This window comes from Stegastes partitus, unplaced genomic scaffold, assembly GCF_000690725.1.
Source record: "Stegastes partitus isolate 25-593 unplaced genomic scaffold, Stegastes_partitus-1.0.2 Scaffold200, whole genome shotgun sequence".
Taxonomy (NCBI): Eukaryota; Metazoa; Chordata; class Actinopteri; family Pomacentridae; genus Stegastes; species Stegastes partitus.
Window position 1 is genome coordinate 478,349 of NW_007577931.1, and position 23,988 is coordinate 502,336.

Genomic DNA, 23,988 nt, shown 5'->3' on the forward strand with positions numbered 1-23,988 from the left:
TGAAAATTCTGCTCATGATTAATGATAATTGATCTAACTACAGCTGCTTATGGTACAATGAAAATGCATTTTCATTGTTGCTAGGCTACCTGTTGCTATATTAAAGCGTTCATGCTCACAATAACGCCACTGCGGCAAATATCCTGCTGTGAGACTTTGAAAGTGAAAATCTCTGTAATAAAAACTTGATATGACAGAAATATTTGGACTGTAGTAAACAGATCAGACTTTTACAGTAAAATACCATCCTGACAGCTGTGATGGAGTCCAGGACTCAACTGTGTAGCAAATGATTTAACTGCAGCTGACAAACTGTGACAGCTCACTTGTCTGAGGCGAAGAGAAGTACATGGTATCGTTTTGTCGTTAGAGCCAGGCCTCAGTATCAGGGATTATATATAATTACAGCTAATTAATGAAGGTATTGCTGTTGTTCTATGTGTGCAAATGTTCACAACTTTCTCGCTGTAGAGGTGCTTCTCTGGGCCTTGCTGCTGTCTGATGCTGTGGGTGTTTAATAAACTCAGAGGAAAGACTCCCACAAACTGAACTTCAGCTCCTGTAAACATTTTGTTTGACCTTTTATGGACCTATCAGTTTTTTTTTTGTGATTTTGGAGAGGTCTGTGTGTCTCTGTCAACTGTGCTTTTTGCGCTCTCTGATGTTTATGGACCAATATTGGTACTGAAATGTGGAGAGTGGAATATTCAGACGTTGTCTTGTTTGCGAAGCTGTTTCATCATGTAACTCTGCTTTTACTTGCACCTGGACAATGGAGTTGCATTCGCTGAAATGTTGACATCATTTCAAAGCTGGCTGCAGCCCTGCCTGGCCCTCCCTTGGTGGCGCCACCGCCTCCTCCTCCTCCTGGCAGTGAGAGTAATCATACAAACACTGCTGATGTGGGCTTATGATGTATGCCTTACTTGCCTCTGCATGCTGTTTCATTTGCATCTGGTGTTCTTCACACTTGGACTTTTCCTGTCCACCATAAGCTCCACCATCCTCCTATAGCTGCAGTAACCTCCTCTGTCTCCTCTTCAGCAACACAAAGAGAGATACCTGGCACTGAAAGGCTTAATCAGCATTGTGTGAAGTCGTTTGGCAAGGACTGAATGAAATGTTCAATTATCTGTAACAATCACGCACTCCAACTTGAATATTCTTAGTGCTTGAGCTAAAACGTCACCTGTGTTCCTCTGAGTGAGATACACAAATAAAAGCCTGTTTTTCAGTTTCGTTTTTTATGACACACCGAAGGTCTGCTCCAAGTCTGATGACTTTGGCTGGTGGTCTTGACTGAAAATGATTTGGGGTAAAGAAGTCTCGTAATTTTGTCTTCAAAGCTTAAAAAAAAATCTCAGCACTGGCTAAAATCTGCCAGAAAATCAATAGCTCATTCCCTAGCACTGTAATCCCCAAATAAATATGATGGTTTAAGTCTCCTCTGGTTGGGAGGTTGATACAGATGGAGTTTACAGATCTGATGGTTCACATACAGCACACGATTGACCGCAATGTATTTTGATTGTTTGGGCAAGAAAAAGTATTTCACATAACGGTTCCTCTGTTTAAGACCCTTAGATGTGTTGTGTTTACATAACTAGTTCGGCAACTTTTTATATTTTCGACTAAGTTGCTAATAAAGCTCAGAGCATTGTTATTCTGAGCAGGGCAACATGCTACTGCAGAGCTGTGGAGCAGACAGAGCTGGTGCTCGCACAGTATTGGTATGCTGCTGTAGCAAGAGGGCTCAGCAGGTCCACCACAGAGCAGCATGAACCAGAGGGCAGGGCAACAGCCGGCGTGGCTGTCACTGTTCATTAGCAGGGCGCCGTAAGCTACCTGAAGCCCACCAGAGGCCAGCCACTGGGGGGGGAGGACCTTGTTACCACCCAGCCACAATCCCAGAATATCTCGAAATTGTAATAGCTCTGCGAACTATCCACACAGCAGACTTTTTATGTCGGCAGTCGATTTCTGAATTCTGTTCAGCTGCACGTACTGCCCCCGTAGATGCGTCTCAATCTGTGTTTGAAGCTGTGATTGCTGATCCATTTGCTGCTCTACATATAAAAAAACATCCCCACGAATATACCTGGGAGAGGCCAGGTATGAATAAACTGCTTTTAATTAGCCCATATGTCACTACTATGAATACACTGAGGGACCGTAGAGCGTCTGCACGTACATAGTGCGTCTCCATATTTCTTAACAGCAGCAGGTGCAAGTGATAATTACTAAACCTAATACATTTATGTATTTCTTTGTTGTATTACAAAAGCTACCACGATAGAAAAGACAGATACAACAGCCAACCAGGACATCAGCACATAATTGGAATAGAAAAACTGACTAGACTTGTTTATAAGTGAAACTCAGTTTGAACAGGTTGTTTTCCTTCAGCCTTCAGTACAACAAAACTAATTATTTCAATCCAAATATCCATCTTTGCACTGTTAAACCCTTTAAGAAGTTCTGCGCCGACTATTCAGTGGTGTCAAGGACCAGCTTCTGAGGAGGCACATTCACAGTCTGATGTTTGGGGATTTCTATAGATGCAGCTGGTGCTGTTAATGCAGTTCAGTGCGTGGGAAAAGAAATGATGGTGCACGCCAGAGAGAAAAGGATGAACTTCCTGTGCTGTCTAACACAATAAACTAATTTAATGATGCTGCTGAAGATAAAATGATAAAACTGACAGCCAGGTCCAACACCTGAAGGGCAATGGATGCATCATCAAGCACACATGCTTGCCAAACTATACATCACACTGAAGCCCAGAGAAGAGTAGGATAAAGGCTACGGATGGCTGATCCTCTGCATAATGTGTTCGCGCTATGTTTTCCCACCAAAACACATTACAGGCCTGTGTCATACTGCTCAGGGATCCATCATGCTAATCAGTCACAGTGATCACTCCTGGAAATTACATCTTTTGCCGAGCTTCGGCATCTCCCATCAAGTGGTCTGATTGATAGGTGATAAAATGTGACGGTGTCAAGTGTGGCTGCAGGTAATAGATACCGGGTCTAGATTAAGAACTTGCCATCTGGAAAGTGAGCGAAAGGGGGATAGATGATCCTTTCGGCGCTGCTATCCCAATGCCGCTGCTCGGGAAGACATAAAACACAAATTGGTGTGCAAATATCTCCTGGAAAATGTCATCTCTTTATATAAAGAGTCCCTGACCCAGTAAGCCTTTGCAATACGGGATGATGGTGACTTTACTCCAGCCTGCATCAACAGCGATTTCTCACGTCGTGTTGAGCTGAGCCTACGTTGCCTTTTAGAGTTCAAGAAATGGTTGATTAGGCAGTTGATGAATAAATGAATCACAATATCTAAAGGTGACAAAATATAGGTTACACACATTCCTCATTTATTTTACATTTTTAGTAACATCTACATAATGACTAAGAATAACTTTAGCTCTGGTAACAAATTTCCAAATGTAACCTTTATTTCAGTTCCTCTTGAAATGATGCCACAACAGAACCTCCTCACCTCAGGCAAAAAAAACATATGGTCGGTGTTATAATCTGGTGCCACAGAGCATCAAATTACAGCAGAGGAAAAGAAAAAAAAAAAAAAGCTAAGTGTCAGACAATGGCACTCATACCTCTGCCTCTTGAGTCTAATTCTTGGCCAGGGTGTATTCAAGTTTAACACTGTTCCATTTTAACACAAATCCCATCGTCTGAGTCATATTCAGGAACAGAGATGCTCAGTCATTACTATTCCTGTCACAGTTCAAGCAGGTTTTTTTTTCAGATAGGCAGGAATGTAAAGAGGCACTGAACTTCTAACCTTTCATTCTTATTCTTACACGGCAGTCGTCTCGCTCCTGATAAACCATCTCAATTATAACACCGATATAACTGGAAAGGTGATGTGATGCTTGACCTTTTTAAGCAGCAGTACAAACATTGGAACATGGACCCTTATCAATCAGAAGCAACAGTTCTGACATACCAAAGAAAGTGTGTTCATCAAAGCCGATCGTATATATATCATTTCAGTAAAGATTTGTCATTTTATCTCAAAGCTAGGCTGCAGTACGTTTAATCCTTTAATCATTCCAAAGTGAGCAGTAGACGCAGAAGAGCTTGCCAGGACTTTATTTAAATTTTCTTGACTGAGAGTTGCAAAAAAGTCTTAAACTGCACAAAAGAAGACAATGCAGCACATTATGGCCTTATGAAGGAATAGAAATAAATAAGTCATGGGAACGTAAGTCTTTGATGAGTGTTTCAAAGTGGACGAAACTGGCACTCAGTGAAATCTTTTCTCTCTAGGACGTACACATGAGGCACACGTGTACAGAACTGATTATTAATTTAATTGCTTTGGGTCACTTTGAAAGAACCTCCCAGTTTTTTTTCTCCCCTATTGTGCTCGTCATGGGCCACCAATCAACCAATCAGCCAAACAATTCCTTTTTAATTCAGCCAGGTTCTGATAAAGTAAGAATGAAAAACGAAAGACTTGACATTTTCATAGTACTCACATGCCAAGAAGCAGTCCATACTGAAAGAGATGTTGTCCAGAGAGATGGCTGAACCGGGTCCAGGCCCATCTTCTGTGTTGAACTGGAGCCAGAACCTGAGGAGGGACGTAACAGTTTTAACTACCTCACAACCTGTAAATGGTTAGATAGCTTCCGACTGGAATGAAACACAGAAGAATTTATTGTGCTTTCAGAAACTACCAGAGAGAATTGATTTTGGATGGTATACACCATTCGCCTTCTGACGTCTTAGCTTGCATTGTTAAGAGGTGACTGCTCTTTCAGCACCGACAAAAGAGCCGCTGACTTCTTTGGGGATTAGACATGATTATTGGTTGTTGTTACACACATGGCGTAAACTTTAATATGAAACTCAAGAAAAAAAAGGTCAATATTTTGATGCATTACTAATACATTATTATCTAATTAACATGTATGTTTTGTTTTCTAATTTCTGGAAAACAGCAATTTTCCATTTTACAGGCAGTTTTTTTTTGCTGGGATACTTCTTGGTCAGAACTAGCTGTTAGTGAACCATGAACATATACCACCTTAGTTTGTGAGCTTTTTTTTTTTTTTTTAAAGTTATTTTTTTTGGCCTTTGTGCCTTTTATTGGATAGTGTTAGTGAGAGGAAAGTAGGGGAGAAGAATGGGGGGAGGACATGTGGGAAAGGGTCATGAGCGGGATTCAAACTCATGACCTCAACATTGGGACTGTAGCCCTGCACATGGGACGCCAGCTTAACCAGGTGAGCTATAGCGGCGCCTCATAGTTTGTGAGCTTTTGAAAGGTCAGTAGCTGGGCTTTGAATCAGACCAGCAGTTTCCCCTTTCTCTCCAATCATTGTGTGCTAAGATATGCTATCCATCTCATGGCATCATATTTAGCATACAAGTAAAAGAGTGGTATCAATCTTCTCATCTAATTCCCATGCAACAAACCTATTTCCAAAATATCCACCTCTTCCTTTAAATAGAGATGATTTAAAACCATTTTTCATTTGTGTGGAAATGCTTTTCTAGAGTGTAACTATTTTGATGGCAGATGTGACCCAAAATCTGTGACATGCGACTGAATATTTTCTTAGTTTACACTTGTGAGTTCAACATTTAGCAGGTTTGTCTCAGTGTGTCCCTGAGACGGCCCGCCCAGGTAGACAAAATCCCTTCAAACTAGGTAAATCTTCATTAGAGTGCCTTGTTTCTCTGTTTTTAAACTCAGTCAAACATCTTCCTGAGAGACTAGAGGCTTCCCTGTGCACAGCCAGCTAGCAGTGTCTAGTGCATGTGAAGCAGGTACAGAGAACTGGTAAACTGACAGTGTTTGTGAGGTGTCCTGAATGGAAATGTTAAAAAAAACCCACAAAGGATATTAATATTTGCTACTGACTATAGTACAGCCAAAGAAGAGTTAAGTTTGAGATCATCCTTATGATGAAGAACGGGGTAAGTGCACAAACATTTATCTGCACTTTTATTCCAGTTTACAATATTTACATCATGCGTTAAGAAACTACAAATGTGTAGGGGAACTGACAAAAAAAAGGTAACACTTAAAATGTATTAAAAAAGTTAAAAAGATAAAGTTTTACATTTTAAGCATGTACAAAGTAATGACAGTAACATGACCTACATTATCTATGATTCTTAATGAAGTCCCAGTCAGTGTGTATGTCAACACCTGTTGCTCTAACTCGATGGTATTTATATCACACTTCAAATCTTTCAAATCAAAAGTGCTCAAACCACAAACACTCAGCTGTAGAGTCTGCTTATACGATCTGCTATTTCCCTGACTTTTGCCTGCACTTTGGGCTCTATTTATGATTCTATTTAAGCTCTACAAAGGTCACTGTGCGAAGTCTGGCAGGTTCACCTACTGGTTACGTACATGACATTCTAATTAAGAGCACAAGCACAGCTGACGACATAACCCAGGAATCAAAAATTAATCACTCTCAGGGGAGCCGGATTATCCAAGCTTGAATGGCAAAGAAACCCCCAGTCAGGCAAACAGAGATGAAATGCCTTATCTTGGATTTGTCCTTTTTTTCTAACTTTACTCTATTTTGTTTTCATTTCTCTCTTCATTGAGGGGAAATCAGTGCCATAGCTAATTGGAAGGCGAGTAGAGTGGAGAGAGCCTTGTGAATTGATTTCTCTTCTCTTCATCACAGACGAGCAGAATAGAGAGAGGGCAATATTTTGTACGACTGTACACATGGCTGGTCCATCGTATAAGACCAGACTCCCTATGGGATTCATTAATTTTGTGGAGCTAAGAGGAAATGTTTTCCAGAAAATAGAATGAAAATGTTGAAAATCTGCATTTATGAGGAAGCGCGTCTCTGTTATGTTTCTTATGACCTCCTTTGGAGTGGGAGCACTTAAGTATTTGTGTGAGTGTGTCAGAGGATTGTTGGCATGAGAGTCAGATGACTGATCTGCTCTTAAACACTTCGATGTGGAGCTGCCAGTCTGATGCTCTCAGACAGCCCAAACACATTGCTTTGACGTAATCATAACTGCACTGCCATTGGGTGAAAGTGGTGAGCGTTTGTCGTACCAGTCTGCCAACCCGTAAAGGGGAAGTACAATGAGTTTCCAGCCTCTTTCAGATTTGGGTTCGCTGGCTGAATGCCACAGTTGGCGCCGCTCTCTAGATCCTGTACTGTTCTCCGTGATCCACAGTGACAGCGACCCCTTCTGTAAGCCTCCAGAACACAGCCAGAATCGCACCTGTTGGAAGAAAGATCAGATTTCAAACGATCAGTGCCGTCATGTAAAATTTTAGTACACACTGTGGGTGAAAACAAAGTTTGATTGACGGTTTTTGAGAAATATAACGTGTCTCAGTGTATAAAGTACCACAGCAACTTTTCAGAACTGAGGTAAACCAGCCAAATGTGTTATCAGTCAAGGGAGGGATGCACATAAAATTGCACTGAGATTAATCAGCAACAGCCATCTGTTCAGTTCTAATTATTCTAAGATTAATAGAATTCAATCAGGATTATAATTTGGGTTATTTTGCGATGTATGCTGCTCTTGCATGCTTCAGCACAAATCAATCTAACGTTGCTGTTTCCAGAAGGGATATGTTGGTTTTAAATCTACTTAAAATTAAACAACACACGGGCTGTCACAGGAATTAAACAGTAAAAGGAAGTGTGAATCTAAAGCTCGGGACGTGACCATGTCCCTGTACAGCGTTTTTGAGAGCCAAGAGCATAATTCTTGTTTTACCATTTAAGTGGAACAGATGCTGGCTTAAGCCTGATGACTAAATTCAATGCTTTCACACTCAGTGCTTGCATTGTGCTCGTCGATAGCAGGTTGTGGCCCTTATCATCAACGACGAGGCCACATGGTGACCATTTAAACATCAAGATTACCGGCACTGCACAGAGCACACTGGGCATGACATGAAAGTGAACATGGTGTGTAGCTAATACCCAAAACTAATATCCTCAACATAGTTGTCCAAGAGCGGACGGGCTAGGTTGAACAGCACCAGTTTGTAGAGAGAAGGATTTAGAGTGCTAATCTGGAATCATGGCTAATCTTTGGCTGCATGCCAAGAAGCTGTGAGGGAAGGTCTGCAGTCCTGCTGCCACTGCTATCCACAAATATCAGACACCTCGAAAGTACCTCTGATGACAGACAGCGACATCAGTTTTGTTCTTTGTCTTCTGTTCCTTTCTGTCTTTCTTTCTTGCAGTCAGTTTCTTTGCACATTTCTCTCCATCTGTTTTATTATCTTGTTTTCTGACCCCTTGACCGTTGCATCAGCTTCCCACTTTTACTGAATCCTCCTGTCTCAGCTTCCCCTGCCTCCAATTACTCCTTGCCTCCATTTGAAATGTGCGAAGTAAACAGGCGAAGGGTCAAAGATCACGCTGCTGAGTAATATTCAAATAACACAAGTCCAAATCCCAGATACAACAGCATCAATCAAGACGGGGAGTACACAACCTCCTCACCTGGAGACCTGCTCGCTGAGCGTCACGGTCTTAATAATGCATGACTTTTGATGTTTTCATAACCAGGTCAGGAGACGCAACCTGTGATTGACGAGGCCAACCTTACTGTCTGTTAGCATCTCCGAGGACATGCTGATGGCGCACTGCTAGCTCACTGTCTCGGCACATTACTGTTTGATTTTTGAGCTTATTCTGAAAGACATCAACGTACCAAATTATTAAAAGCTATCTACTGAAGGAGTAACTTTAAAAACACAGTTGAAGAATGCAACAAAGTGACCTTCTACGCAACTTCTATTCATATATCTTTTACACATTTTCCTTTTTAATTACCGTACACTGAATATCGACACATAATACACCCATCTTGCAATATGTAAGATCAGCTACTGTAAAGTAAAGTGTAAAATTAAACTTAATGTTTAATCAGAGAAGCACGCTGATAAATGTGATGACGGTAAATTACAGGATTGCCAGTGTAACAGCAAACATTCAAACTGTCTGAGTCCCTGTATGTGTTTTTAGTTGACCCTTGATTTGACTAAAACAGCCACTGTCTAGTTTATCTGCATATTGCAAACTGCAAACCTAGTTTACAAAACTTGCACAGTTCTAATCGTGTACTATTCTTAAAGGCATGGAGCATGTCTTTAGAAAACAATGATATTATGTAGATTCATAGATTTGAAAAATGCCTGTTCAGGACTGGAACACTGACTACATGGAAGCCTATCAGAGCTGAGAATGACAGCGGGCCTGATCCTGTTCTTGATTTAGTTCAGGGGAGTTCACACTTCAGTGAGTCCAGTCAAACTTGCATTAGATAGACAGTCTTTAAAAATCATCGCTTATTTTCTCATCCTCAAAGCATTTCCTCTTGTGAAACTGCAGCAAGCTATTAGATTCTTTTTTTTTCTGACAGACACTGCATTTTGAATTGTGATCTATCTTTTTTTTTAAGTCAAGCTTCATTTCAATATTCATTGTGTAATCCATTAAAATGTGATGCCATTCAAAGCGTGACTGTGACACATCAAGGACAGCATGAATCTATAAAGCTGTTGACAGTCTGAACTCTGGGTTAGAAACATAAACAGTATCTTAAGTTGCAGCCTTTGCGATTTGCTAATTGCATAGTTTTAAATTGCAATTTTATTTTAAATCGATTAGTTGTTCAGCTCTAATGGGAAGATTAAAAACAGTTTTCAATCAACGTACAGGGTTCTGGGAATGGCTTATAACTGAGGGTGATATAGTCTGGTAGCAGCGATTGTCACTTCAGTTGAGAAAATCATCAACTTGGAATTTAATTTTGTGTGAAATTGAGGACGCTTTGTTTCTAAATTTACATCGAACAAACAGTGAGTGGCAAATCTGGCACTTGTTTTATTGTAAACTGTAAATGTGCTGTGTGAAAAGAGGAAGAGACAGCAGTATTAAGTAAGTGGCGAGGGGCTCACCGTGCAGGGGGAGTTTCTTAGAGGAGGAGCGAACAGAGGACTCCTCAGCGCTGAGCTGCGCTGACCTTTACCTTGGCCTCCCTCCACCGTGAACGTAGCACCTTCAACGAAACACACACATGTGTTAGTCTCCGTGTCAGAAGTGGGTAGAAGAAGCAAACAAAACTGAATAAAAAGTCATATAATTTATATATGGTGTTTGGAGCTTTTTGCTGTCTTTTCCTCAAAGGAACTCTGAAACAGTTAACATTAGTTACCCTTCATTTCAGGTTACTGTCACAGTAGTACGCTGATGAAAGAACACAAATAAAATCACCAAATATAAAATTACAATGCTCCATTTATAGCTTCCTCACACTACCACCTGTAAATAGCTGAGAACAAAAACAAGCCTCAGCAAACCGTGATTTTAAAATCTCATCAACAGACACACTCGAGTCGCTGCACTGATGATGAACTGCAGACGTAAAGACTCAGAGTTAACACACCGGAGCTTTTTTTTTTTGCCCAGTGGGAGTCTGTTAGCAGAGTTCTGAACAGGACAACATACCTGCGTCCGGCACATCAGAGCTTTCAGGTTATCTTTCAACACTCGCAAACTCTTAAGGTTCAAGATTGGGTTCAGGTTACGTTCAAGTCTGAAACGCCCCAATCTTGCTTTACTGGAAAATGCTCCCCTTTGAAGTGCATTTTAATGAGGCCTTATCGTTCTACGCACTTAAGAGAGGCGGCAAATGAATCATTTCATCATTTGATCAGAACTGTGCTCATGATTTCATAAAAAGATGTGTATGAGTTACCTGATGACTGGCAGCTCTGCCGGGTTGCTTTGGCTGGTGACTGAAGTCTTCTCCAGGAGAGACCGTGGCTGGATATTGACTGCCAACTGCACTCTCCCTCTTCAAAGGAGCAGTAGCTGCCATTGAGAAAGCGTCCTGGAGAGACACAGGAGAGAATATATCAGGGGAGCAGAGGCAAAGATGATAAGGCAAGGGACGGGACGGGAGGAGGGGGGGCATATAATGAGTGGACAGGACCGGCAGGGGGTCAAAGAAGAAAGCAGAGTGAACACTGGCAGCCAAATGTTCCAAGGAGGAAAAAGGGAGGCAGGGCTGAGGTGGGGACCGGCCATCTAGGAAGCTGAGCGACAGTGAAGGCAAAGAAGTTGAGAGGAGAGAAGCGTGTGGTGTGCAGACTAATGGCTCACAGTGCGTTGGTGTAAATTAGGATTGAGGTGTGGCGAGGCGATGATCTCAGACCGACTCCAGAAACAGAGGATGGGAAAGGGCTTTGCTGTCTATAGGAAGGAGTAGAGGGAAGGAAGAGGGTCTGGGGGGAAATGAGAGAGCTGAGATGGTGACGTGACGTCTTTTGGGGATGGCACTCAGTTTAAAGCTTTGAAGAATGGCCTCTGAAGCATTTAACCCACCGACTGCTTTTCACAACATCAGTCTGTACAGCAACAATACAGTGAAAATATTTAATTGAACTGTGCAGAAAATACAACTAAAGTTTAATCACTGCCGACTGAAGCGTGTGCATCTGTTGCCTTGCCACCGTGTCATGTTGAATAATGGCTTTATTTGCAAACAGTATTTCTTCTTTTTTCTTGCTTTTTTTGCTTTGCTAAGTAACTGACAGAATAAATGAAATGCAACAAGAGGTAGTGCAAATATTCAAAAAATAATTGTTATATCAGAGGCACATTTTTTGGTGGAAGTCTTTACTGTCAGGATCATTTTTCAGTCACTTACAGTTACGAAAATTGTGCCTACGTGTATAGGACTCATTTGAAACATTCGTAAAATAACGCTTCCAAGTTGCTGAAATTGCAATAATGTAAAAGCCTGACATATACAAACGCTGTGTGCCACTTACTTTTGTGTTACATTTTCATAGACTGACACGCAGTAAAATAAAAACACGGCTGTGATGGACTCAACCTGACGAGGTATGATTAGATTTATAAACTCTACGTGTGACAGCTCACCTGTCTGAGGTGAAGAAAAGTACACGGCGTGATTTATCATTAGCTTCTAAACCCTGTTGTCTCCATATCAGGGACAATCTATAAATCAACTTCTGTTGTTCTACATGTGTAAATGTGTGAAACTCTCCCAGACTACAGACTCTCATATGGAATCCAGTTGCTGTTTGGTGCTGCAGGTATTTAATAAAGTCAGAGAAAACACTCCTACAAACAGCTGGAAGCAACAAACTGAACCTCAGCTCCAGGTTTTGGGATTTTGCAGATTACATTTATTGTTGCTTCTGCTTGGATAGGCTCCAGCCCCTCCGTGACCCTAGTGAGGATTAAGCGATGTATAGATAATGGATGGATAGATGAATTTATTATTGCTGAGTCTTGTTAATCTGGAGACTCACAGTAACGTTTTTAAAAATATTTCAACTTACGGAAGGTGAAATTTCAAGATAAGAGTGATTGAGGCAGAACTCAACATACAAGGCTTTGCGATTGTTTTCATTGTTTCACTTTTGTTCGAACGGTGTCTCTGTGTGATGTTTTTGAGCTAATATTTGTGGTAAAATGGAGAAAAAGTCTTTCCCGACTGTTATCACACAAGCAGCGTGAAGTACGAACTAATCTTCTCCTTATCTGTTAAAGGGACTGGGTGCTGAAAGTGATACTATGTCTGGCACGGCAAGATCAGCCGTTCAAACTATTAAGTAAGCAGGGTGCACATTCAGACATAAAGTTTTGATGCGTTCAGATTATTGACGAGGTGTTTACATCTGAATCGGGCCCCGCTGTGAAATTATACCTTTTTTTTTTTTGGTATGATTAAAGTTGTTGCTGAGGATTTAAACTTCATATCAGACTGAAAAACTTCAGTTGACAGCTTTAGAGTTTTCACTTTAAGTTTGCTTTATGTTCCTTTCATTCTGAGCTATTGTCTGTGAGTGCCCATTATCTGTAAGAATCTGTGAGTGCTGTGATAACTGTGTGCTTTTTGGAAGACATCATCCAGAAAGTAGGAGTAGAAACTGGGCTGAGCCAGGACAAAGAAGCAGGTTTTCTTCCAAAAAAAACCCTCAAAAACAAACAAAAACAAACCTGAAAGCTTCCTTTTGCAATGACACCAGTCCTGAAATTATTATTTTTTATTACATAAAAGACACAAAGAGCCATAATTTCAGTTTTATTTAAACAGTAAGAAATACATCAAATTTGAAAGGATAGTTTCTGTGATGTTTTTCTCCAAGCAAATCAAAGCTTCTCTGGACTTTCTGGGTAATTAGTAAATTTCATCTCCTTGTCTGTCTTGTGATGAGTCACCCTCCCTGTTACATAAACCGGCTCATGTTTGACTTAGATGCTGTTTATGTAAAGCGCAGGGATTCCAAGTCCTATCGTGCTTATAATATAAATAGAGAAGTCTGTGATGATTTCATCTTTATGAATGTCACTCAATTAGAAATGTCACTCTCGACTGAATGTCAACGCCGGTTTAATGTTGTCCAGCGTGGCAACTCATTGGAGGACACAGCCTATAAACATTTATATTGATGTTATTCAGACCACTAGGATTTTATTCTTCTAATATACCAACAGAAGCTCGTGTCTGGTAATTACACAAAGCCATCACAACCGCAGATACAACATGTGGGTCAGTTTTAACATACTGAAATTCTTTGGAAATAAAAATCTGCAGTCTTGTCAGTCCTCTCTTTACTGCCTTTTTCAAAAATATTTTTAATTTAATATCTGGGGGAAGTCCCAACAGTTATTAATCACATATTTAAGACTGCAGTTATTGTGGCTCTTTTGGAAAAAAAAATAAAAAATAGTCTAGATCATTTACAATCCAGTGCCTACAGACTTTAATGCCTCTGCCATGCTCTGGGTGGTGCCTTCAGGAGACATGGCGTCCCTTTACATAACAGTGCTGATGTCACACAGCTCTACGTTGCCCAACCACAAACTACTAGTAAACTAGTCTGTGCTAGTAGTCACTGGACACGTCTGAAGATCAGAGTGCAGCTGAATGTATTAATCTTTAAACATCAGCCCGGCTTTTTGCCCTGATTTAACCCTCTGAACCCCAAGCAGTTTTTTTATTTTGCTGCTGTTACTGTTTTACTCACTGTGGCCTCATCGTATCCTGCTGTACAAAGTCCTCCACCTTTATAGAAACAACTATGGTGAGGGCTCAAAAAAATAAGCAAAAGTTGAGTGTTATCAATACTCGAAAAAATGGTGCCTCTGCATACTATATATTACTTTTTTTGTTTAATTTCATTCCATTTTTGTCTTATTGCTCTCTGTAAACACAGCCTGCAGTTCAGCCAAGTAGTTCTCAGATTATTACCACATGACTGTTCATAGCAGCTGAGCCACTAATGGCTTCACCAATGTGCCGAGGAGCGCAGATTTAGTTGTTTTTACAGAATCTGCTTAGTGCAAATAATGTATTTTTAAATTTTTGTTTAGCATTTTGTCCAGTGAAACATACAGAATACCATGATCTGATTAAATATTAGGATTTTAATCTAGATTTCACCAATTTTCCTGATGAAACTGCACATCACACAAGATTAGTTCAAGACCGTCGGAAACTTAACAACGCGATGATTCTTTTGGTTTTTACATTTGAAACCTCTTATAAATGGTGTCATTGTAGTGATTTTTTAAAAGGACAACACGACCTTCAAACCTGCTGATTGATTTTGGGATTCAGATGGTGTTTAGTGTTTTATAGCCATTATTTATTTAGTTTATTGTTTTTGTCTGATTGTTCTCTTCCCTCTCATTAGTCGCTTCTGGCACCGTCTTTTTCCTGTTTTATCCAGTTGTATTTTAGTTTTTTTCCCGCATTAGCACTTAGGGATCCTTAGATAAACAGACAAAGAAAGCCATCAGCACCGGTCTCCGTAGTATTGCAACGATCTCTGGGAGGACCGATAATCTGTCATCGCTGAAAAAAAATAAAAAAGGCACATTACCACTTTAAAATTCCTTCGTGCATCCAGCTTTGATGCAAAGCAGCATTTCTATGCAGTTGCAGGGGGAACTGTGGCATCGGAAAGCAGCGGGGTATCTGCAGAATTTAGATGGACTAGGATCAACCAGAGGAAGCTGCGACTCTCGGAGTCGAGTGGAGAATGTGTTTATGCATAATGATGCCATGGTAGGATAGAGCCGGAGGTCCACAGGGACTTGGTTTTCCTTATATGTCAGGAATCTTTGTGATTGACACGAGCTAAGTTTGTTCCTCCTGCCTTTTGCTGCTTTTTTTTTTCCTGTTAATGAGCCTTGGCAGGGCTTATAAAGGATTTAAATAGATCAAATCAGATGAAGATAAGTCGTGGATAGATCATAGAGAATAGGGTATCAGAGAGGGAACACTATGTGATTTGGGTAGCAGGGGGTAATTGTTATGAGTGATGGAGATGAAAATGGAATGAATACAAAGCCTAAGGTACAGTAATATAACGTGTGTGACGAGGCGGAAAAGAAACACATATGAGGCTGTCAAGATGGACTGATGAATAAAGTTATAGATTGCTGGTCCTTGTCTTTAATCAAAAAGAATGAAGCTTTTTTTTTTTTACTTTCTTAAGAATGGATTGAGAGAAAGAAAGAGAACCTTGATTCAGAGCAAATGACAGCCGGCCTTCATGCCTCTCTGCACTTATGAGGACGCACAATGGAAAAAGGTGTGTACGAAAGTCAGCATAGAATCCTCAAGTCAGCTCCAAACAATACGCCTTTCTCTGCTGGAGTTAGTGTGATTTTTCCTTCTCTGTTTGTTACTCACTGCAGTTACCAGACTGATTATCGCCTCCAGAACACATGATTCCGAAATATTCATGTGCGAGTCAGTGACATGTACAGGGTGGCTGTGTGTTCCGCTGATTGTTACTTATGCTCAAATGTCCAAGGCCGGCTTCAAAAAAATCAAAACTTTGCACACACACATGTATTACATTCAAATGGGGATTATACACTTGGGTTAGCCTCTTGGGCCAATTAGCACTGATAAGTCCTCCCCAAGTAGAAAGAGAAACTGCGCCTGGCTGGGATTTTCACCCTATCGTTACCCTCTTATCTTCCAGCTCCCATTGTTAGCAAACCTATACACACAAGGGAGCAGCCATCATTTTAATAAGCACCACATGGGAGGCTGACCTGCTCTGTGGGCAGAAGCAAATTAATTCTGGTCAGTTTAATATGGGTAAAAGACAAGGAAATCAAGCTACAACATTTTTAAAAAAATTGTAGGGGGTAAGACATCTGAACTGCGTGTCTATAAATCTCAAAGACTATGTAAAAATGCACGCATGCAGGTAGCACTAAAAAAAGATTCCCCGGCGCTCACACATGCAGACACACAAACGGTAGGGCCTGGGGGACTTCACTTGTGAATAAGATGTCAGCGTACTTGGCTAGTGTTCCTCCTAGGCCTCGAGAAAGGCAGAAAACAAATGTGCAAAGAGATAGAAATAACAACCATCGAATATGTCAAGGGTGAGAAATGCTAGCCAAGCATAGCTACGCTCGCTCTTTTTTTTTGTTTTTTGTGTCAGCCTCTCCCTCTGTGTCAGTAAAAGCTCACCCCAGAAGCTCAGTTGTTGCTCTGTTGGGCAGGATGCAACGGCTTCATTAAGGGTGACTCACTACGGCTGACCAATTTCACAAGTGGGCTTTTGTGATCCAGAAATGAATGTGTTCGCTCGTAGGCTTTCTTCCTGCAACATCCTTGCAGCTCCTGTATCGCAGTGTACTCACGACAGAGGTGGCCTTCATCGTCGCCGTGCGGACAGTCCGTATTGAAGTCGCACAGTTTATCCAGTGGGATCGCAGGGCCTTGGTGACAGTGGTACTGGCCCTCCAGAGTGATGTTAGGGCCAGGGGAGGATGCTGGGAGGAGGGGGAGGGAAAGGAGATGAGAAGAGAAGGAAGGAAGGAAGGAAGAGGAAAAACAAAAACTGTCACTTTGTTTTCCCACACAGTCATCGTTACAGTAAACCAAAGTGTTTTCACTGCGTACTAGAAAACGATTCACTTGTTGGCAGCAGAAACAGAAAGTGCAATGTATCAACCACAAGCCACAAAAAATATAACTTTGGAGCCAAAGAAAAACAGCTTGCGATTAGGTTCCAAGCTTACTTATTGAGTATCGCTGCTAGATTTATATGTTCGACACTAAACACAAATCAGGGGCTCGGGGAAAACATAACTTACTAACAGTAGAAAATATACAGTTACTACATACGAGTACATCTGTAAGTGACAAAGGCTAATATAACCCCTGACTGTAAACTTTGTATGACATCCACAGGCTGCCTGCACCGTCGTAAATAACATGGCTCAAGCAGCATAAGCATCTGGCGATGAACACCCATACATATCCATCAGACGAAAGCAGCAAAAAACAATGACCTAGATACCGTTAGCAGGTTGCACACGGGTTGGGAGCACACACAAAGACACCAAATGATAGCAGCGGTCTCAGCACTCAATTGTAACCAGAAACATTTGCATATCTATGCAAATCAGAGAAGTGATATCTCCAGGTTGTGGAAACTGACTACTCACCTTCACCTTAATCATCACAAACTGATCACAGTGAAGAGAACAAAACAGTAGAGCGGAAAAAACTGATGGGGATCTTGTTTTTTCACCCTCTCATGAGTGGAAAAAAAAAAAACAAAAAAAACGAGAAGTGATTCTTATCATGACTGACTGGCTGCGCTTACTGTAGTTTGCCCTTGATCTGTAATATGCAGATTTGTTCTCTGTTCCGACGAACTTGGAGTCAGAAGCCTGATAACGATTCCATGACAGGAGAACAAATGCTGTTAGCTGAGTGGACTAGATAGGCAGTAATGCTACATTAAATTCCGACATGAAGTTTGTAATTAATGTAGTTTTTTGTTTTTCTGTTTGCATAACATATTTTTTCGCGCGATGATGCACCGTCGGTAGCACTTTTCTCAAGCTCAGACTTACATTAGGATGACAGGCTCACAAAAATGTGGCAGGGCAGGATAAAGTACTGCATAAATCAACACGAAGCGTTTATAATGTTATATGTCAGAAGGAAATGAACAAAACAACTGACAATGAAAATGCCAAACCCTATTTATCCACAATATTACTACTGTATCTGGGTGTTGTTGTCGCTTTTAGTCGTGCACCTATTTTGCCAGGCTGGGATAAAACAAACAAATACTCTACAAGTAGATGAAAATAAGGCATTGCAGCTAAATTAAAGAATACAGTTTATTTATTTTTGCTGTTTCTTTAGGTTTGCAGACACAATTTAAGATTAACCAGTGTATTATTAGGGGGCAAAATGTGTTAGTAATAGATGTAATTAAACGTGTTAGATAAAACCTGTCAGTTCAAACTGCAGTAAAGGACAAATTAATTACCTCACATCAGATAATTAGCTGAGGGAATATGCAGTAAGAAAAGATAAAAAAAAGAAAAAGGATGCACTAAGTTTCAGTCATGACACCACAGTAGCTGCTACCACTCTTTAACAGTTCAAGGTACAAAACAAGAAGGCGCAAAATTGGCAGCTGCACAGAAATGATTGTTTAGCTACAATGCATCAGGGGCCAGAATGTTCACAGTTCTGCCTCCTTCTCAGCACACTTCATTATTGTTTTCCCAATGTGGTGGAGAAACCTTAAGGCCCAGTGGGAGACTGGCACAGTTAACTCTATAGATTAGAACGCAAGGGTGGCATTTTTTTTTATTGGACAAAACACATTAGTCAGAGGCCTCCCACAACCTTCCATTGTGGCTGCAGAGAGCCACATCAACGTGTCAGTGAGTAATCCAGTTCACACTCTTTTAAAACCTAGCCTGAGTAAATGACTTTGATAATGAATACCCTTTTGTGTCAATGCTTATGAACTGTTTTTTCCTGTGCTCTTTTGTACAAACGAAAGGCGGCGAACGTCGCACGCGCTCGCACGCATGAAGTCTCAAAGATGTGACATTTACAGAGCAGCGCAGAAAAGGCAAATACACTATTTTATTCAAATGAAGTAAGGCAGAGGCTTGTTTGTTTAACACCAAGTGCGGGTATAGATGTGGTTGTGCTATGTGTATTCAGTCATGCTCGACACATGTATTATGCATTGGTTGCGCTTCCTCTCCGTATAATGTTGACACCGCGAGCAGAACGATTTATCAAGAAAGAAAAAAAAAGTTATCTAGAGTATGCTGAAACCTTTGGGCAACGTATGTAAATCCATCGATTTATCTCAGTTTGATGACAGCGGGGTAAAAAGTACCAAAGTTGCGGTGTCACTAACTTTGCAGGTAAGTGCAGCCAGACGTGGTCGCTGCACTCGTGGCCCACCGCAGTTCTTAAATCACACTTGTCAGATTGTGAAAACAAGTGGGTCAGTGGGGGATGAATTGCCGGCGGGAGTAAGTGAGTTTTGTTATCCTTGTGCTCGTGGGGTTGCTTTGGCTTTGTGAGGGGAATGATGTATGAGTGGCGACGAGCCGGAGAGGTGACTGGAGAGGGCACAGCAGCTGATGAATGACAAAATAGATACGCAAACACAGGTATGAAGGTGTTTGTTGGACACAGCTAAATGGCGAACAATTAGTGCCACTGTGTAGGGATGTTAACAAACACGAAAACACAATGGCATGGGAGGCTTTGGCTGTTTCTCCTCAACATGTTGGCTTGACAACAATTGCACTTTTCACAACTACAGGAGTGTTATTCATGCAAATAGCTGAACAGTTCACTTACATTAAGCTCCACTTAAGATCTTTTTTACCTAATATCCTGTTATCATATTTAAAACGAATATTGTTTTGGTGAATAAGGCAAATGTTCAGAGATGTAAGTAAAGCAAACAAACCCACCAGACAAGCCATTTAATGAAGCAACAAAGTCTATTCAGAGACCAACAAAGGATGCTGGATTTCAGTCACGGGGAAACAGATGCTATAAGACAAGCTTTCATGAAACGACACATATATACTCTTAACCAAGGATTGACTCCAAGTGTAAATTCAGTTTGCTTTTTTTTATAACTGCACATTACATTCATGATAAGATTGTGTACAAAGACATTTTCTGATTCACATTCTCAGTGCTGCTTTCCAGCCTTGCAAGGTTTCATAACAAATAAGTTTCCCTTTCAAAATAATGTTATCTGCATCCCTGTGCTTTTCAGGTCCACCGGGTTTTAGAGTCAGGGTTGCAGGTTTACACAGACATTGATCTCCTGTTGCGAAGCTGAAGAAACAGAAGAGACAAAGAGACTAACATCCTCTTGTTTACATACTTCTCAGCCTTGTTGCTTTTGTCTAAATGTCAGGAAGGAGTAAGGAGAGCCAGAGCCATGCATCACTATCTAAATAGGGCAGGTTAGCACCATTGAGTGTTGACAGCTTTTAGTGGATAATTGATAAACGATTAACAACTAACCAGACCGGAGTCAATTACAAAATGCCATCAATATACTGTATGCTGTAAAAGCTGGTGTTGCCATTGGTGACACCCAGCAGGCAGAGAGACATACTTCACTAATGAATCATCGCTTACTGCTGCTCCCAGAGACAAGGCCCAGGGTTTGTTCTACTCTCTGATAAAGTTACTACTACTGTTATACTTTTCTTTTCACATGACCTGTAGGATTCTTTGAATTTTGAATTTTTAGGCTGTGGCTGGCAGCAGATCCATTTTTGTTATGACTGTCAATTTATTTAGTGGCACTTTCCTAACACAGCGATGTAAAAAAAAAAAAAAAGTATGTGTCCTCCTAATTATCACTTTTTAAACAGAAAGAAAGGAAACCACTTCAGCAAATGAGCATTTTTAAAAAAGTTAACCATGTTCTTCATGTCGCATCAGCAGAATACTGGCCAGGTTGCTCTAATTTTTCAACTTTATTCATACCATCTGTTCACAGGATGGGCTGCAAGGTGGTTCGGTGGTTAGCACCGTTGCCTCACAGCAAGAAGGTCGCCGGATTGTCCCAGTGAGGACACCCGGGATTTTTCTGTGTGAAGTTTGCATGTTCTCCTCGTGCAGCGTGGGTTCTCTCCGGGTTCTCCAGCTTCCTCCCACAAAGTCCAAAAACATGTTGAGGTTAATTGGTGATTCTAAATTGTCCGTAGGTGTGAATGTGAGTGTGCTTGGTTGTCTGTCTCTAAGTGTAGCCCTGTGATAGACTGGTGACCTGTCCAGGGTGTCCCCTGCCTTCACCCTAATTCGGCTGGGATAGGCTCCAGCCACCTGTGACCCTAGTGAGGATTAAGCGGTGTATAGATAATGGATGGATGTTATCAGGATGAAAAGCAGGGATGTTTTACCTACAAGATCAAGAGCTAAAACAACTGAGCAAAACAAAAATTAAATGACGACCAAAATCAAGGCTAGAAAATATATTTAGATGTCCAATGTTCTGCCTGAGCTGTAGAGTTCTGAGCACTATTAAAATTTGTGAGAAAAACACAGTAAAGTCGTTAAATTTCATAAATGACAAATTCCATGGAGGGCGGCAACTGGTGAGGTCACTGCAGATCTTTTAATACAAGATAAGAGCATTAGCTGTATCATGAGTATGTCTGCTGAGGCAAAACTGCACAAACCAAAGTATCACGGTTTTGGAGAAGAACAAGGACGTGACGCTCTGTGGTTCCCTTTTCCCTCATGACAACAGTTGGAATCAAATCACAACTAACATTTAACCTTTTAGTATTTTTGCATAACTGCATCATGCGTAACACCTTTCTGAGATTCCACTGATAGAGATGTCTCACTCTGCGGGATATCATAAGATCATGCAAAGCAGCTTGCCTCCCCATTTGAATAAAACTTGCTCTGGTTTGGTGAAGGTTTGAATACAGACAGACGCTTCCTTGTTGAAGACCAGCTGCAAAAGCACACCCAGGAGTCACAGGACTTCAGCCTGAAATTAATATGGCCTTTGTTTTTCTACAGACGAGCAAGCACGTCAATCATATCCTGCAATCCCCCTGTGTGCTCCGAAACAGCAACAAATAAAACCAGTCTGAAGAACTGCCTGGCTTCAGATCTGCTTTATGTGCACAGAATGGCAATAACCAGAAACCGCACAAAAAAAACACAACAGAAAATTATCTTCACAGACTCGATTGAATCTGGAATACAATTCAGCAGTTGTTAGAACTCATTAATGAGATTCTGCTTGTTCATTACTGTGAATCTCCACTCTCAAGTGCCATAATGGTAGCGGGTCCTCTGTCAAGGGGAGACACAAATCTCAAGGAGCCCAAGCAAGGGTGCTGCCACTATCTTGTCACCCCATTAAAGGCAAAATCTGGAGATATTCATGGAGATTTACAGTGGCTGCAGCGCTGAAGATGGATGCTGCTGGGCTTCCCACTGGACAGTCGACAGGACAAGAAGTATTCGCTCATGAATTCAATTAACTGCACACAGCCACGCTCGATTGGTCCGAGCTCTGCCCAATCACTATCACTATCTGTCATACTCCCTGCTGGAGAGAGAGAGCAGCACACGCAGGAGCAGACAGGTGGAGGCAGACAGTGAAAATAATGCCTTTAATGTCTATTCTACAATCCGAAGATGATTTCATTTCAGGCATTGTACTCTATGTGAAAAAAAAAAAACATCTTTGTAAACCACCTTCTGAAAAACCAATCTTACTTTCTTTCTTAGGTACATGTAATACTTTAAAGCCTGAACCATGCATCATCTAAGCATCAGGTTTCACGAGTACAAGTTGTATCAGTGTTGCGTGTGTAGAGAGGTAGTACAAGTTAAGAATAAATTGAAGGTTTACAGCCTTTTGAGGAGGCTGTGGATCTGTTTCAGTATTAAAGATTCAAGCCAGGTTTCTATGTAAGCGCTCACTAAGTAATGAAACATAAATTCTACTTAACTGAACACGGATTACTTTACATGTGATAAGCAGAGAGGACAACGTTATCAGATTCTGTTCTTTGTATGAGAAAATGAATCCTCCCTTGATGTCCCGTCGTCATCTAACGTCGCAATTACACGAAGCCAACAAATAAATTAGATAATAAAACAGAACATTTTTTTGAATGCTGAGGGGTGTTTGATTGCTTTTTGCCATTTCTGAAATACATAAAGTGGTCCTCCTTTTCTTTAAAGCTCCCATACTGTGCCCATTTTCAGCAAATTAATCAAAGTGTCCGCACAATGTGACTTTTAGTTTTTCAGCTTCAAATACTGCAAAGATGGTTGATTTGACCATGATTATAAAACCGATGGGTTTTAGGGCTGTTTTAAACTGGGTGTGGGACCATTATTCTTGGACTTAAGCTGTGTTTTCACTGATTGTTTACTTTTGGTTTTCACGTTTGGTTAAGTTTAGGTACCAAAACTATATGGATGTGTCGGGATATGTAGAGTTTTGGTTGACACTTTCAAGGTAGCTACATGTTAGAAGCCTAGTTAGGTTCAAAAATTTGCAAAATTTCTTGGTTAGGTTTAGGAAAATAACATATTTTGAGAAAAATATGATCCCCCCCCCTTTTCTTTTTTTTTACAAGCTTTTCCATTTTCTAGAGTCTAGAATCCAAACTAATATATGATTTGCTGGATGAAAAGTAGCGACAGTAAAGCAATGAAAAAAAAAAAAGGTAAAGGTATGTCAATTAGAAATGTAATTTAGGTTTCAGGAGACAGGGCTGCACAGTCACAGCCACTGTGAAGTGCATGATGACAGAAGTGATTAAGTTACTGCAGTGAGCCATAAAGTGTTGAAATAGTCCAGATTCCATTATAACAGTCATCCGAATGTCTGAACTCATGTTTGCAGCCTCAGAAAAGGAAATAAAGGCCTGTCTGTCTGCCTGTTGGCCTGGACAGTAAGGGTTGGTTAGAAGCTATGAGCCAGGCACAAGGAAACACACTGCACCTAGAATCAGAGGTTACATGGTTAGCAAACCATACATCTATTAAGGTAAGACAGTTCCTTACATGTTCAAAAACTTCATTGAAGAGCACCAGTAGCACTGTGTTAAGAACAGGTCAACTTCTGTATCAGAGTTCATTT

At 40.9% G+C, this 23,988-nt stretch overlaps 1 protein-coding gene across 1 annotated transcript in view; it reads right to left on the minus strand.

The window, feature by feature from the left end:
• LOC103356444 (ALK tyrosine kinase receptor-like) overlaps positions 1-23,988 on the minus strand; it is a 39,437-nt gene that overhangs the window by 4,977 nt on the left and 10,472 nt on the right. The window contains exons 2-6 of the mRNA XM_008280584.1: positions 16,706-16,837; positions 10,755-10,889; positions 9,955-10,055; positions 7,078-7,250; positions 4,511-4,605 (exon numbers count right to left, since the gene is read on the minus strand). Of these exons, the coding sequence (XP_008278806.1) occupies positions 4,511-4,605; positions 7,078-7,250; positions 9,955-10,055; positions 10,755-10,889; positions 16,706-16,837 (636 nt within the window). The remainder of the gene's footprint in view (positions 1-4,510; positions 4,606-7,077; positions 7,251-9,954; positions 10,056-10,754; positions 10,890-16,705; positions 16,838-23,988) is intronic.